Source organism: Triticum aestivum, chromosome 7D, assembly GCF_018294505.1.
Source record: "Triticum aestivum cultivar Chinese Spring chromosome 7D, IWGSC CS RefSeq v2.1, whole genome shotgun sequence".
NCBI lineage: Eukaryota > Viridiplantae > Streptophyta > Magnoliopsida > Poales > Poaceae > Triticum > Triticum aestivum.
In genome coordinates, this window is record NC_057814.1 from 214,161,664 (window position 1) to 214,175,731 (window position 14,068).

A 14,068-nucleotide genomic window follows, 5' to 3' on the forward strand; every position below is an offset into this window, starting at 1 on the left:
CTAGCGTCACCGAACCTTAAGTGTGTAGACCCTACGGGTTCGGGAGACATGCAGACATGACCTAGACGCCTCTCCGGTCAATAACCAATAGCGGGATCTGGATACCCATGTTGGCTCCCACATGTTCCAAGATGATCTCATCGGATGAACCACGATGTCGAGGATTCAATCAATCCCGTATACAATTCCCTTTGTCAATCGGTATGTTACTTGCCCGAGATTCGATCGTCGGTATCCCAATACCTTGTTCAATCTCGTTATCGGCAAGTCTCTTTACTCGTACCGCAATGCATGATCCCGTGACTAACGCCTTAGTCACATTGAGCTCATTATGATGATGCATTACCGAGTGGGCCCAGAGATACCTCTCCGTCACACGGAGTGACAAATCCCAGTCTCGATCTGTGCCAACCCAACAGACACTTTCGGAGATACCCGTAATGCACCTTTATAGTCACCCAGTTACGTTGTGACGTTTGGCACACCCAAAGTACTCCTACGGTATCCGAGAGTTGCACGATCTCATGGTCTAAGGAAAAGATACTTGACATTGGAAAAGCTCTAGCAAACGAACTACACGGTCTTTGAGCTATGCTTAGGATTGGGTCTTGTCCATCACATCATTCTCCTAATGATGTGATCCCGTTATCAATGACATCCAATGTCCATAGTCAGGAAACCATGACTATCTGTTGATCAACGAGCTAGTCAACTAGAGGCTTACTAGGGACACGTTGTGGTCTATGTATTCACACATGTATTACGATTTCTGGATAATACAATTATAGCATGAACAATAGACAATTACCATGAACAAAGAAATATAATAATAACCATTTATTATTGCCCCTAGGGCATATTTCCAACATCCTATCATCAGTCGGATTTTCTTTCTTCACCGACTGAGATCGGCAAGTGAAGATGTGTTTAAACAACCCCAAGTGTGGGTGGCACCCCAGAAAGTTTTCGCACATCGAAACGAATGCATCGAGATAACAGATGGTGTTGGGAGGAAAATGATGGATCTGAGCACCAAAGAAGTTCAAGAAACCTCGGAAGAACGGGTGAGGGGGCAAAGAGAAACCTCGCTCGACGTGCGTCGTGAGGAGAACGGGCTCGCCCTCGCGCGGCTCGGGCTCGATCGCCCCCTCCGGGAACCTCCAAGATCCCGCCGCAATCAAGCCATCGGCAACGAGATTCTCCAGATCCTCCGCCATGACGGAGGAGCGGATCCAATCCCCGTGGATCCAACCAGGCGGCAGAGCGGACCGCGAGGTCGACCCCTTCGCCGCCTTCTTGCCCTTAGTTGTCGACTTCTTTGCGTGTTCCAGAGTCGTAGTCTTGTCCTTCGCCATTTCCGCGGAGCTCGAGAGGAGTAGGCTGAGGAGCAGGGCGCTGGGGATGACGAGGTGGAGAGGCAGAGGAGAGAGGTGCGAATGGCGAGCACTGTTCCACGCATCGGTAGCAGCGCCTTATATGGCCACACATCCGAGTGACTGACTCGTGGGCCCGTGCAATCCCAGCGCATCCCGCAACAGGCGCCGGCTCGATATGTGGCGAAATAGGCGGTGCGAGGATCGAGGAGTCCCTATCCACCTGCCCCTCTTACCGCGCGGCGCCCCGACCCGCGCGCTTCTCAAAATTTTGAATCCCGTGAAATCCGGGCTCCGGAAAGCAGTCGATCACATCGGAGATATGCAAATCCAATCTACTTGAGGACATACAACATAATTCACTCGGAAATTCCAAAAGCCAGAATCAATCAAGGCGACTGATGAAGGGTTAGAATACCAACATGCTTTCAGGCCCTTGAGGAAATGTCTCCGAGACGTTGAATCGGGTTGGAGTCAACTTCAACCCTTCTTCACTTGGTCCTCAATCCATTCGGGGGCTAATGACAATGACATGTACCTAGGGTAGGGTCTTAGGCCTGACCTAGAGGCCCTACCCAAGGACACTACACAAGAGTCCAAGGCCTATAAAGTTCAACACAAGATATATACCGACTGAAATCCCCATGAAGTGCAATCCATTCGACAGAAGATTCCACTCGGATATCCCAATTCCACTTGACCATCGTTGTTTCACTCGACCGTACAAGAATCCACTCGGAATACAGAATACCTAGAGTCACCCCAGGATGACAACGGTCGGGCATTCACTCCCTCGTCACAAAGACCATTTAATACGGGCGTTACCAGTAATGTTCAGGACTTAAACTCTCATTGAACCCTGGTGTAACTAAGGACAGTGAAGGGTCAGCGCACTCTATATAAGCCACCCCTCCCCTCTTGCACAAGGGTTCGCACCCCCTGTAACTCAACACTCCAATCAATAGAGCTCCCGCAGCACCGAGACGTAGGGCTTTTACCTCCTTCGAGAGGGGCCTGAACTCGTAAATCCGAGTGTACATCTTCACCGTAGCTAGGCCTCCGCCCTCTCCTACGTACCCCCATACTCTACTGCCAGATCCGTTCCCACGACACACGTCTACCATGTCCAACCCGACGGGCCTGCCCACCACAAATTGCACCAAATCCATCTCTCGACCTACTAGGTTCAATTAGCAGCACCAACGAAGGAATCGATCGGGTTCAGTTAGCAGCGAAGGAATCAATCGAGTTCAGTTAGCAGCGAAGGGGTCGATCGATCGGCTTCGGTACGTAGTACTGCGATCGTTCGGTTTCAGTAAGCGAACGCCTCGCTCGGGTTAAGTTAGCGAGCACCTCGCACATGCGCGTATGAGAGAAACGCGAAAACCACACTGCATCGCTCGGCCCCGACCACCCACCGTAACCGGGAACTCCCACAAATTTTGCTCGCCCTCACTTCCACCATGATTTTTTATGTCATGGACGGTCCAAAGAATGTCACACATGTGCGTCTCCGGCCCGCCCAGTACGAAAAGCCCGATTTCTGTCATGATTTTTTGTCATATAGTAGGAGCCCACGACATATAAAACCATGGCAATTATTTGTAAAGTGGCATGATTTTTTATATATTATGACAAAATTAATAAACTTTTTGTGTTTTCAAAACATGGCACTTTCATGAATAAATCATGGCTAAATTTTGATATTGGGTACTATGGCTAGTTGTTTGCTTACTAGCAAACATTTATGTCTGTCTTGTGTGACCAGTAGGTGGCTTAGTGCAAAAGAAATTAGCAACAAAGTGACATGATTTTTGGTCAAGCTGGATACTCATTGGTTAACGAATCTGTGATGTTGCTAACAATTTTCAAACCAATTGACAGCCGGAGGGGTTGTAGTGTGTTCACAGTAAGATCGCTACATGTAAATCTACCATGGCAAAATTTGTTGAACACATGGCATTTTTGTATATAGCATGTAAAAAATAAGAGAAAATGTTCTAAAACCATGGCAATTATCAATAAAGTGACATGGCATTTATGTTCAAGTATCATGGCAAATTTCATAAACTTATTGTGTTCTATAAACATGGCAAAAGTTTGATATTGTTTGCCATGTTTTATAGAAAATTTCAGAAAGTTTGTTTTCCTCAATACATGATAAATTTGCCAAAGTTCTATCGTGCTTTGGATTTTAAGTTATAGTCCATGGGGAAAATAACAGAAAAATCTCTAAAAAAACATGGCAATTATTTTGTAAAGGGACATGGCATACTTTATTTAAATATCAATGCAAAATTCATATAATTTTTGTACTCAAAACATGGCATTCTTTTCCTCGAAAACATGGAAAAGTTTATGTTGTTTGCCATGTTTTATAGACAATCGCCAAAGTGTTGCCATCTTCTCTACAAAACATGGCATTTTTCTAAAATTGTCCTGGCCCATTAGATATTTAACATAAATTGTTTTGAAAATCATGGCAATTTTTTTGTAATCATCATGGCCAATTTATTGTATTGACCATGGCCATTTTATTGTAGTAACCACGACAAATTTACTGTATTGACCTTTTGCATTTTTTTCTACATATGGCTTCAATGGCAAGTTTACTTTTTTTTTATCTCGCAAGTCAGCCAATTTTATAACTTTTTATAACGTTGATGGGGCCAATTTTTTTAAAAAAATATTTCTGTCCATACACCAATTTTCTGAATTTCTTTTTCATATATACCACCTCTTTTTGGTAGCACGGCAAGTTTTAGAAAGTCCCATAATGTTCACATGGAAATTCATAAATATTTGTTTTTGAAATCTATATCCACAACATGGCAATTTTTATTTGAAGAGCATGTTAATTTTATTATAAAAAACATGGCATTTTTATCTATCACGGTGAATTTCTTTTTAATGGCATGACAAATTTAATATATGGATCATGGAAAAAATTGTTATGACAAAGAAAATAAAGAGCATGTCAATTTTAATTTTGGATAATGGCATTTTTATTATCTTGCAAAAAGAAAGTCTGAATTTTCCATAGAAGCTGGCTCAAAATATTTGATCTTAGGTGCATTTTCCTCTGGAATATTATTGTTCGGTGCGACCGAACTACTACCGGCAAATTAATGTTGTTTTTGAATATTTTCAAATTTGAAACATTCTTATCATATAACTACAAACTTGTTCCCACTGCAACTAAATTTTTATTGTCATCACAACTCAAATTATAGAACCACGGCAATTCAAATCAACTGTCTTTTTCTTTTCTTTTTTTAGTGGACCATGGCAATCAATACGCGAATCTGCCATGTATGATTTTATTTGGCGGTATTTTTAGTTAAAATACTGCTTTTGTTCAAATGATAACTAGCAGCCTTTGCTATACATGCATATTTTTCTTGTGCTTTTAGTTTTTATATATGGAATCCTGGAGATATCGTAGTTTATAGATTTTTTTTCTCAATTTTTAGCATGTCAAGTTCTTTTTTTGATTTTCTGAAAAACAAAAATTGGATGTACAATACCTGATCAACTTGAACATGATGGCATTTTTTTATGTACATCATGACATTTTTGTGTGTGTTTAACTATTTAATAAAATGAGGTCCAAACACCAGATTTTAAATTTTGTTACGGGAGAATGAGCTTCTTTTAGCCCAACTGTTTGACTCAGAGATGTACTCTTCGCACTGAACGCGCATCGCCGGAAATCCTGAAATAAATCCGATCACCGGGACTTGAACCTTGTTGGGCTTGGATACCACCGTCTACGTAAGCATTCAATCACAGATTGGTTCGCAACGATTACTTTTGTCATAGGGGAGGGGTTCACTGAGAGGGATTTCCTCTCGCAATCGATTTCGTCCGCTCGTCCCTTGATAGCCCCTGACGAACGGATCCTTCGCCCAGGCAACTCCCGTAGCTGCAGCTATTGGGGTACAAAGAAGAAAAGGAAGGCGTCCACCCTCAGACAAGCGGGGTCCCCACTCCCCAGACCAGATCCGTTTCACTCCCCAGGCCATTAGCAAACGGGAAAATCACAGTCCATCGCATCAACGACGCACGGAACACAGCAGCACACGCGCCTGACACCCACACGGAGCGCCGAGCGAATAAGCCAATGGCGAGGGGGCAGAGAGAGCGAGATGGGGAGTGAGAAAGCGACGCACGCGCCAACCACAGCCGCGCAAACGCAAGAAGAGAGGAAGGGCCGAGCCGAGCCCCGGGGCCGGAATCCCGTCCCCCGCCCCACCCGTACCCGCACGCATCCATCGATCCATCCTCTCTTTTGGATAGCGTCAAACCTTTGCTCGCTGCCGAAAATAGTCGGCGTCGCCCTGCTCGAAATGGCGACGGGTAGGTCTGGTCCTCCTCCCTCCCCTCCCTCGTCTCAGTCCTGCACCGCTGCACGCCTCTGCCCCTCCCCTCCCCTCCCCGCCCGCAGCGCAGGCAGCCGCACAGGCTCAAGCGCAGCGCAGCCCAGCCAGGGAAGGAAAAACATAGCTCAGGTGCCCGTGGCTGCGGACGGGCCCTACCGCCGCCGTACCTCTGCTTGTTTAAAGCCCCCATTGGCTGCCGCCTTTTTCTTGTTAAGTCGTTTCTTAACACGCTTTAAAGCCCCCCTCCCTAGTGGCGCTTCTTTTTTCCTCCACTTCACTCTACTGTGTTATATAGATTTCGGCGGTGCGGTGGCTATTTTGATTTTGTTCGTCGCTGCTGATGTTACTCAGAAACTCCAAATTTAAAATGACCGCGGCACATCCCACTCGTTGCCAGCGTAATACTACTACAGAAACAATTCTCTACGTGCACAACACAAGTGGGAGCTAGTTTTGCGAGGGAAAACTGATCGAGAATTCAGCGCCACTTGCAGCGGCGGCACCGTTGCTTCTTGCGATCCTCACCGTCACCCTCATCACCCGCCACCGTCTTGTCTTATTTCTGCTCCGTTTCATAATGATTCGGTTCAGTCAATCAAAAGCAAAAGGATAACCCCTGTTGTAATTCCACCAATCAAAACACACCCAAGCTCAGCTCAGTTCAGTTGAGCCGACATGGTGCAGGCAGCGTCAACCGAGGGGCCATTCCGGTAAACACGCACCTGCAAGCGAAAGCATCGGCGCACCGGCATCTCTCTCTCTCTCTCTCTCCCTCACTGTGGGCGTGGGGGCACGCTGGTCATTTCCGGCTCCCGTGCGAGCGAGCGAGCATGGCCCCGACCCGAGGGCGCTCACTCCCACACCCACACACGCGCATATAAAATTTGCTCCACGCACACACAATCACAGAGCCCCCCAATCCCTCCGTGGATTAAACTAGTTCCGCAAAAGCAGAGAAGCCACCGCCTCCCTCCTTGGTTTTGCTGCTCGATCTCCTCTCTCTCTTTTTTCTTCTCTCTCCCCCTCCCTCCCTCCATCGCTCGCCGTAAAGAAGCCATAGGCAGGCGGATAGGAGAGGAGCGAGTAGCGTAGCAGCTCGTCAGGGTGCGGAGGAGATCGAGTGGAGGGGAAAGAGAAAAAAGAGAGCAATCGAGTGTTTCTGCTCCCCGGCTGGAAAGTATCCCATCTTTTCTTTTCCCTGGGGAAGCTGAATTGGTCGATTGATTCGCGTGCTGTGTGTGCGTGCGCGGTCATGGCGACGAGGCGGAGCTAGCCAGTGGAGGAGTCACGCTTCTTCTTGATTTCTTCGGCGCCGAGGGGAGAATTATTGGTGTTTGGGAGGTAGGAGGGGTCCGGGAGCAAGCTAGCTGATGTACGGCTCGCCGGCGTCCAAGGATCTGAACCAGCCGCCGCCGCCGATGAACTCCTCCGGCCTCCTCAGGTACAGATCGGCGCCCAGCACGCTGCTCGGCGAGGTCTGCGAGGAGTTCCTCCAGCCCGGCCCCCGCGCCGCCAGCCCCGACGCCGCCGCCGCCGACAACGTCTTCTCCCGCTTCCTGGCCGACCACCAGATCCGAGACACCAAGCCGCCGCCGCCGCCGCCCGTCGCCCCCGGGGCCCACTTCCCTGATGACTCCGCCATGGCGTCCCAGCAGCACCAGCAGCAGATGATGTTCCACTCCCAGCAACAGCACCAGCAGCAGATGCCCCCCGTCGGCGTCGAGGGGCTCTACCGCACCGTCAGCTCCGCCGGGATGGACTCGGCCGCGGCGGCCACCGCCGGCGGCGCCAGCAGCCTACTCCGGCAGAGCAGCTCCCCCGCCGGCTTCCTCAATCATTTGAACATGGACAACGGTCAGTACCACTCCTACTCCCCTCCTTCCTTCCTTAATTCGGCCTTCTTTTGGTACTACCCGCGGTTCCATAGTTCCTACTAGCCGCAATTATTACAGCCCGCTCTTGGCCAGTTCTTGTTGGGAGCATTTCCATTTCGGGAACTAAATCCCGCCTCCTCCCGCCGCTCAATTCAGGGTACGAGAGCATGCTGAGGCAAGGCATGGGCGTCGGCTTCCGGAACGGCGCCGCCAACGCCGCCGCCGCGGCCGTGGACTCCTCCGGCGGCGGGGGCGGCAGGCTCAAGGGCCAGCTCAGCTTCTCGTCGCGGCAGGGGTCGCTCATGTCCCAGATCTCGGAGATGGGCAGCGAGGATCTCGGCGGCAGCAGCCCCGAGGGCGCCGGAGGCAGCCGCGGCTACATCCCCGGCTACCCGATGAGCTCGGGGTGGGAGGAGTCGTCGCTCATGTCGGAGAACATGTCCGGGATGAAGCGCCCACGGGACTCCTCAGAGCCTGCTGCCCAGGTGCGTCCACACTTACACTAGCATTTCATTCCTTGTGGTGAGCACCGAACTGACGGGGTTTGGTCTCGCCGGTGCAGAACGGGCTGGCGCACCAGTTCAGCCTTCCCAAGACCTCGTCGGAGATGGCCGCCATCGAGAAGTTCCTCCAGTTCCAGGACGCCGTGCCCTGCAAGATCCGGGCCAAGCGCGGGTGCGCCACGCACCCCCGCAGCATTGCCGAGCGGGTAAGTAAATCCACGCTGCTCCACCGCACGATTGCCAGTATTGTTTGCACACACACGATTGCTGATCTTTCTAGATCAAGCTGATCAAGAGGCTGATGTGCTGCTGATCTTTGCCCAGGTGAGGAGGACAAGAATCAGCGAGCGAATCAGGAAGCTGCAAGAACTCGTCCCAAACATGGACAAGGTACACACTCTCGGCAGGCACCCCCACCACTCTGTAGCCTGTACCAATAGGAGATAGAACAGTGTATGCTTACCAAATGTGCTATGCAAGGACCACACCCAAAACTAACTTGTCCGAGACCTGCAACTCCATATTTCTCTGCAGCAAACCAACACGGCTGACATGTTGGATCTGGCTGTCGACTACATCAAGGAGCTCCAGGAGCAGGTCAAGGTATGCAAATTATCCTCCCAATTACCATAAACATTTTTTCAGAGAGAGGGGTAAAATAAACCAACGTCTAGTTTAATTTGTGGGTGGGTCAACCTTTCCTGGCCAGTGAGGTCTAAATCAGGAAGCCGCTTTTGCCCGCCCTGTGGCTGAGGGCGAAGGGCAAACCTTCTAATGATCTTATCTGAATTACTACTAGTACATATGATCCAGAAACCGAGCTTTGACAGTTACTCGTCACAATCTCTTTTGCATTGAAGGTGATCAACGAGAGCCGCGCCAACTGCACCTGCTCGGCGAGCAAGCATCAGCAGTACTCTGGTTGAGAGAAGAAGCTCATCTCTAGAAGAAGCTCCACTGTACAAGACCTGGAGAATTTAGAAACAAGATTATTTGGGGGAAGTGTAATGCATGGTAGTAGCTTTTCGTTTTCTTTGCGGTTTGGGTATAAGCAAGCAGAGGCAGGAGGGTGCGCAATGGAGCAGTGGCATCATCAAGGATTCAAGGAAGCAAAGGGTGGAGAAGGGAGCAAGGGGAAGGAAGATGGAGGCCGGAGAAAGAATTGTACAGTATAGTTTTTGCTGTAACTTCGCTATATCTGGTGCATTCCCATAGAAAGTTACTGCCATTGTTGTCAGCACTGCTGCAGGGAGCTCTAGGCTGCCGTAGCCTCTCTCTCTCTCATTTAACACCATCACTACTCACGCGGTCACAGTCCAAAAACCAATAAAATATCGCACCGGCTTTGCTTCTGTGTCTTGCTTTGCGGGCAAGCCCGTTCCTGGCAGCAATTTTGCGCTGTTTAATTTTGTGCTTGACGATCAAATCAGATGTGTTCAATTCTGCTTGCCCAATATAGTCTGGGCTTGAAAGTGAAAGGCCGGGGCGAGTCGGCATAAAGGTTGGCCGGTGAGTTCACGGCACGACGAAGGAGGTCCGGTCCAATGAACGGCTGAGAATGCGTGGCTACTTTACCGCCAGGGGTCGCTGTCTCTCCATCATCATCATCATCATCGGCTCCAAAATATAGTCCCATGTCCATCTCAATTCACGGCCAGAAAACTATGGGCGCAATGGGAGCCGCGCAAACTCCGAGCATTTGGGGCTGTGGTTGGTTTTCGGCCCCTTTTGGCCCATGCTTCTTCGATCCTTCTGGTAGTGTTGGTTATTAGGGGCGGGGAAAAGTTGACGCATGGGGTGCCTATCGTGAAAGCAGCACGAAATCTTTGTTTTATCTGAAAGAAAAAAAAGACGGGGATGGCTGGGGAAAAGATGTGGTGGTCAGGGAAAGAGCTGCGCCGGGCCGGAGAGAAATGCTCTGCCCGCCCGCTCGTGAATGAAACCAAACCAACGGTGGGTATTCAATAGTGCCAAGCGACTGCCGAATACGATTGTTCGGACTTTTTTGTTTTAAGAATTTTTCTGTACATGTTCTTTTTGCAGCAATTTTTTTACATGTTCTGTTTACTGCAATTTTCTGTTGCTTTTAAGTATGGAGTCCATGTTGGATTTATCGTTGTGCGCTTGAGAAAACATAAGCTAGGCGTATAAGACCGGGGAGTATGGATAAAACATGCCTTTACGCGTAGTTACTTTGTGGATCAACACACGCGCGACGCGAGACATGTGCGTGTACTGGCGCGAAAACGGGCTCCAAAGAGTGCGGTCCCCCGCCCCATTTTGCCCACGCCCTCGCGTCCGTGCGGTGCACGACGCCGATCGATCGGCAGCGGAGAGCGCCCGTGAGAGGATGTGTGCGTAGTAACGTGGGTCCATACCTGTTCTGTTCCGTTCCGTTCCGTGAAAGGGACGCGTCTCTGCCCCGCCCCCGCCGCAGTCGCAGGCGTGAATGCATGGAAGAACGGAACGGAAGCCTTCCTTCCTTGGGAGGAAATGCGTGCGGCGGAGTGCCGTTTGGACGGCGCTGTCGCGGCAAACTTTTGTCCTGTCTTTTGCTGCCCGTCACGCTTCACACCCGGCAACGTTATCGTCGAGACCTTCCGACCTTTTCCGTTACAAAAAGAAGAATATCGCTGTGCGAGAGCTATACGCACACCCCGGCGAATATGAGCTGCAGTACAGTATTTTTCTTTCTTGCACATAAAAGACGAGCCATTGCACCGATGATCACTACTCCGAGACAACAGTAAAAGTGCGACTACGGTGTAATCTGGCCCGTCTAGAGGATGGGTAGGCGTGCCGCAACGGTGGTGGAAGATAAAAAGGGTGAAGCTGATCGAGTGCTGTGATCGATCACCAACATATTTCTCCCGGGCGGCCTTTCCCGCATTTCGTCCGGTCTTTTCCACTCCTGTCCAGCGAGCACTGTACTGCACTGCACTGGCCTCCGTGTTACGTGCGTCCCAGCTCGATGCACCTGGACTGGACTCATTGCTTCCTTGGTTCGATCAGGAGCCATCCCATCATTGGGTTGCCGACTTGTCCAACGTACGTAAACACTGCCATCTGCGTAATCCACCCATCCCCGTCTAGGTAGTTAGGGCTGGGTTTGAAAAGTCGTACGCTTATGATATGAAAACGAGACTACTGTGGCTAGTATGTAGCCGCTTCAGAGTCAGATGTCAACCCTATAAATATAACCTCCTGCCCGGTCAAGTCAACCCGGGCGACATTTGAGTAATATTTGACAATGAAAGTTTCCTGCACCATATGGCTAACTAATTTGCTCAGCTGGCTGCAGCTTGCAAGTCAACTGCATCGCCATTTCACAAGCAGAATGAGTGAGAACAGAATGAGCACGAGGAGGACGCCAAGTACTTGGTTCAGCATGCTAATTCCACGTACTCTTTCACTGCTACCTATTGGCAATTCGTACTAAAAATACAAAAGTCATAAGATTCATGTTTTTTCTTTCACGGTTACCAAGGCATGATTCCGGGCGGGCGGGCCAATCAGCACGACCGACCGACAACATGAGTCGTGACGCAGCATGCAGCCGTGGGCGCGCACCGGGCTTGAGGAGAAGGGCAGCGGGTGGTATTATGTCAGGGCCGGAGACACAATTCTCAGCCACAGGCTCTCAAAGGTACTGTACGAGCCGCAAGCAGCACCAACGGCTCGGCCGGCTCGCCTTCGCCTCTCATTTCGTCGCTCCAAAGAAGCACGACAAGGCGGTATCGGTGTCAGGCACAGTGCACTCACGTTGTAGTTGTGCGTGCCGAACCTACGTACGTTTCGTTTCGCCCGGAGAAACAGCATACCACACGGACGATATATACAGTAGATACGTAGATACCGGGCTGTGTTCGTTCCATTACCGAAAGGAAAAGGAAAAAGATACCACTGCCTATCTGTGTCGTCTCGTCGCCTCGTACTACCAGCGTACGAGCGCGTGGTGCCTTTCCGTGTCACCGAGGGGACAATGATGCGTGCACAGGCGCACTCGGCCGGCCGGATCACGGAACAGTGCGGTTGTTGCACGCATACGCATTCTCGCCCCTCTCGCGGGGGAGTGAGGGAGGCCGATGATGGCCACGGCGAAAGTGCACCACCCCACGCCCGCGCGCGAGCCAGTGTGCCGCGGTGGAGTCGATCGGCAATGGAGTAGTCCCTGCATAGCTGCACTGCGCCTCCCACTGCGCGGAGAAAAGCTTGGCGATCGTGCGGCTTTTGCCATAAACCGCGTGGTGCAGTAGTCCTACGATTCTTCTCTTTTAGTAATGGCTACGTACGTCCTGCGTGCATTGGGCCTCCCCCTAGCTAGAGACTCTACGCCGGTCCGTACGTAGGTGGCCCGGCACCGTCGTGAGATGGTACAGTGATCGCTGTGACAGGCTCCGGATCAGGACCACGCATGGGCATATGCGGGTGCAGGCGAGGCTGTGCGTGTGTGGACTGTTCCAGAGCCGGAGGCGGGCTGCAGCGATTGGAGGTGGGGAGCGTTTGAATGCTGCTTTGGAACGGTGTCGTTGGTCGGCAGGAGGTGGCTGCGTCCGCGTGAGCTGAACCTGCGCCTGCGGCAGCCGAATTCATTCATTAACGTGAGGCGCCCCGGTTTTGGTTTGGTTGCCGTCCGCGGGATTGACGCATGATGACCTTGTTTCTCACAGAGCTGGACGAAGTGCTGATGGTCCGTTCGCTTTCGACTCGTGGCTGTCACGTCTCGTGCTCTTGTACCCGTCAACCGTCGCGCGTAATAAACTTTTCATTCTTCATTCATAGCCGTTTTTGTCACGACGGGTCCGTAAGGTGTTTGACAAAACGCTTGCAAGGTATGTATTGCTTCAACTTCACATTTTTGCATGAATTTGGTGCATGTTTGTGGTTTTTATAGCCTAGTTTAAATTGAACATTGTAGATGAGTTTGCCATATGATTCTTCCGAAGAAGAATTTGATATTGAAGAAGAGGAGGATCTTGCAATGATCCTAGTTATGCACATCAATAAAAAACCCAAGCACGGTGGTTCGGTTATGGGTCGGCAGAAAATTTGGAGGGATAGGATCGATGCCCGCAACAGATTGATGAGGCACTATTTTGCGGATAATCCCGTGTACCTCGAGTCGTACTTTCGGCGCCGGTTTAGAATGAGCACCGAGTTGTTCAGGCGCATTGCAGAGAAACTAGCGAGCCATGACCGGTTTTTCAGCAAAGGAGAAATGCCGCCGGAGAGCTCGGGCATAGCACCTTTCAGAAGGTGACAACCGCTTTGTGTATGTTGGCATACGGTATTCCCGCTGATCTAGTTGATGACCACTTGGCCATGGGTGAGAGTCAAACCATCATGTGTGTCAAGTGCTTCGCAGTCGGAATTGTGCAAGTGTTTGGCCAGGAGTATTTGAGATCTCTCAATGCTAAAGGCAGCGCAAGGCTATTGGAGATGAACAAAGTTCGCGGCTTCCCATGTATGCTTGGCTCGATAGATTGCATGCATTGGAGTTGGAAGAATTATCCTAAGGCATGGCATGGCCAATTCCACGGCCAAAAAGGGTTCCACTATAATCCTTGAAGTGGTGGCCAATCAAGAGACTTGGATTTGGCATGCTTTTGTTGGAATGCCTGGATCTTTGAATGACATCAACATTGTTAATCGGTCACCACTAATGAACAAGATTGCAAATGATGAACTACCACCGGTGCAGTTTGTAGCAAATGGCCATACATACAACTATGGCTACTATCTTGCGGATGGCATCTACCCAAAGTGACAAACATTTGTGAAGCCGTTGAAAAAACCGGAAGGTAAGAAAAATCTTGATTTCCACAATGCTCAGGCGGCGCCTAGAAAAGATGTGGAGAGAGCTTTTGGGATTTTGCTAGCCCAATTTGCTATTGTGAGAGGACGGGCTAGATTTTGGGATCAAAAGATGCTTTGGT

The 14,068-nt window shown here is 50.1% G+C and overlaps 1 protein-coding gene across 2 annotated transcripts; it reads left to right on the plus strand.

Moving 5' to 3' along the window:
• The first annotated feature begins 6,641 nt into the window (after positions 1-6,641).
• On the plus strand, positions 6,642-9,484 carry LOC123165183 (transcription factor bHLH130). Of its 2 annotated transcripts, none has more exons than XM_044582813.1 (6): positions 6,642-7,609; positions 7,786-8,114; positions 8,192-8,338; positions 8,457-8,522; positions 8,655-8,735; positions 8,993-9,484. In XM_044582813.1, the coding sequence occupies exons 1-6, from the start codon at positions 7,126-7,128 to the stop codon at positions 9,056-9,058; spliced, it is 1,173 nt and encodes a 390-aa protein (XP_044438748.1). In that variant the 5' UTR covers positions 6,642-7,125; the 3' UTR covers positions 9,059-9,484. The 2 variants fall into 2 exon arrangements, with proteins under 2 accessions (XP_044438748.1, XP_044438749.1); XM_044582814.1 differs by having other exon boundaries at positions 6,646-7,609; positions 8,667-8,735.
• The last annotated feature ends 4,584 nt before the right edge of the window (positions 9,485-14,068 follow it).

Coding starts and splice junctions, on each gene's coding strand:
- LOC123165183 (XM_044582813.1), top strand. CDS start 7,126: ATGTACGGCTCGCCGGCGTCCAAGGATCTGAACCAGCCGCCGCCGCCG. Junction 7,610..7,785: donor TCATTTGAACATGGACAACG/GTCAGTACCACT, acceptor CGCTCAATTCAG/GGTACGAGAGCATGCTGAGG. Junction 8,523..8,654: donor TCGTCCCAAACATGGACAAG/GTACACACTCTC, acceptor CTGCAACTCCAT/ATTTCTCTGCAGCAAACCAA.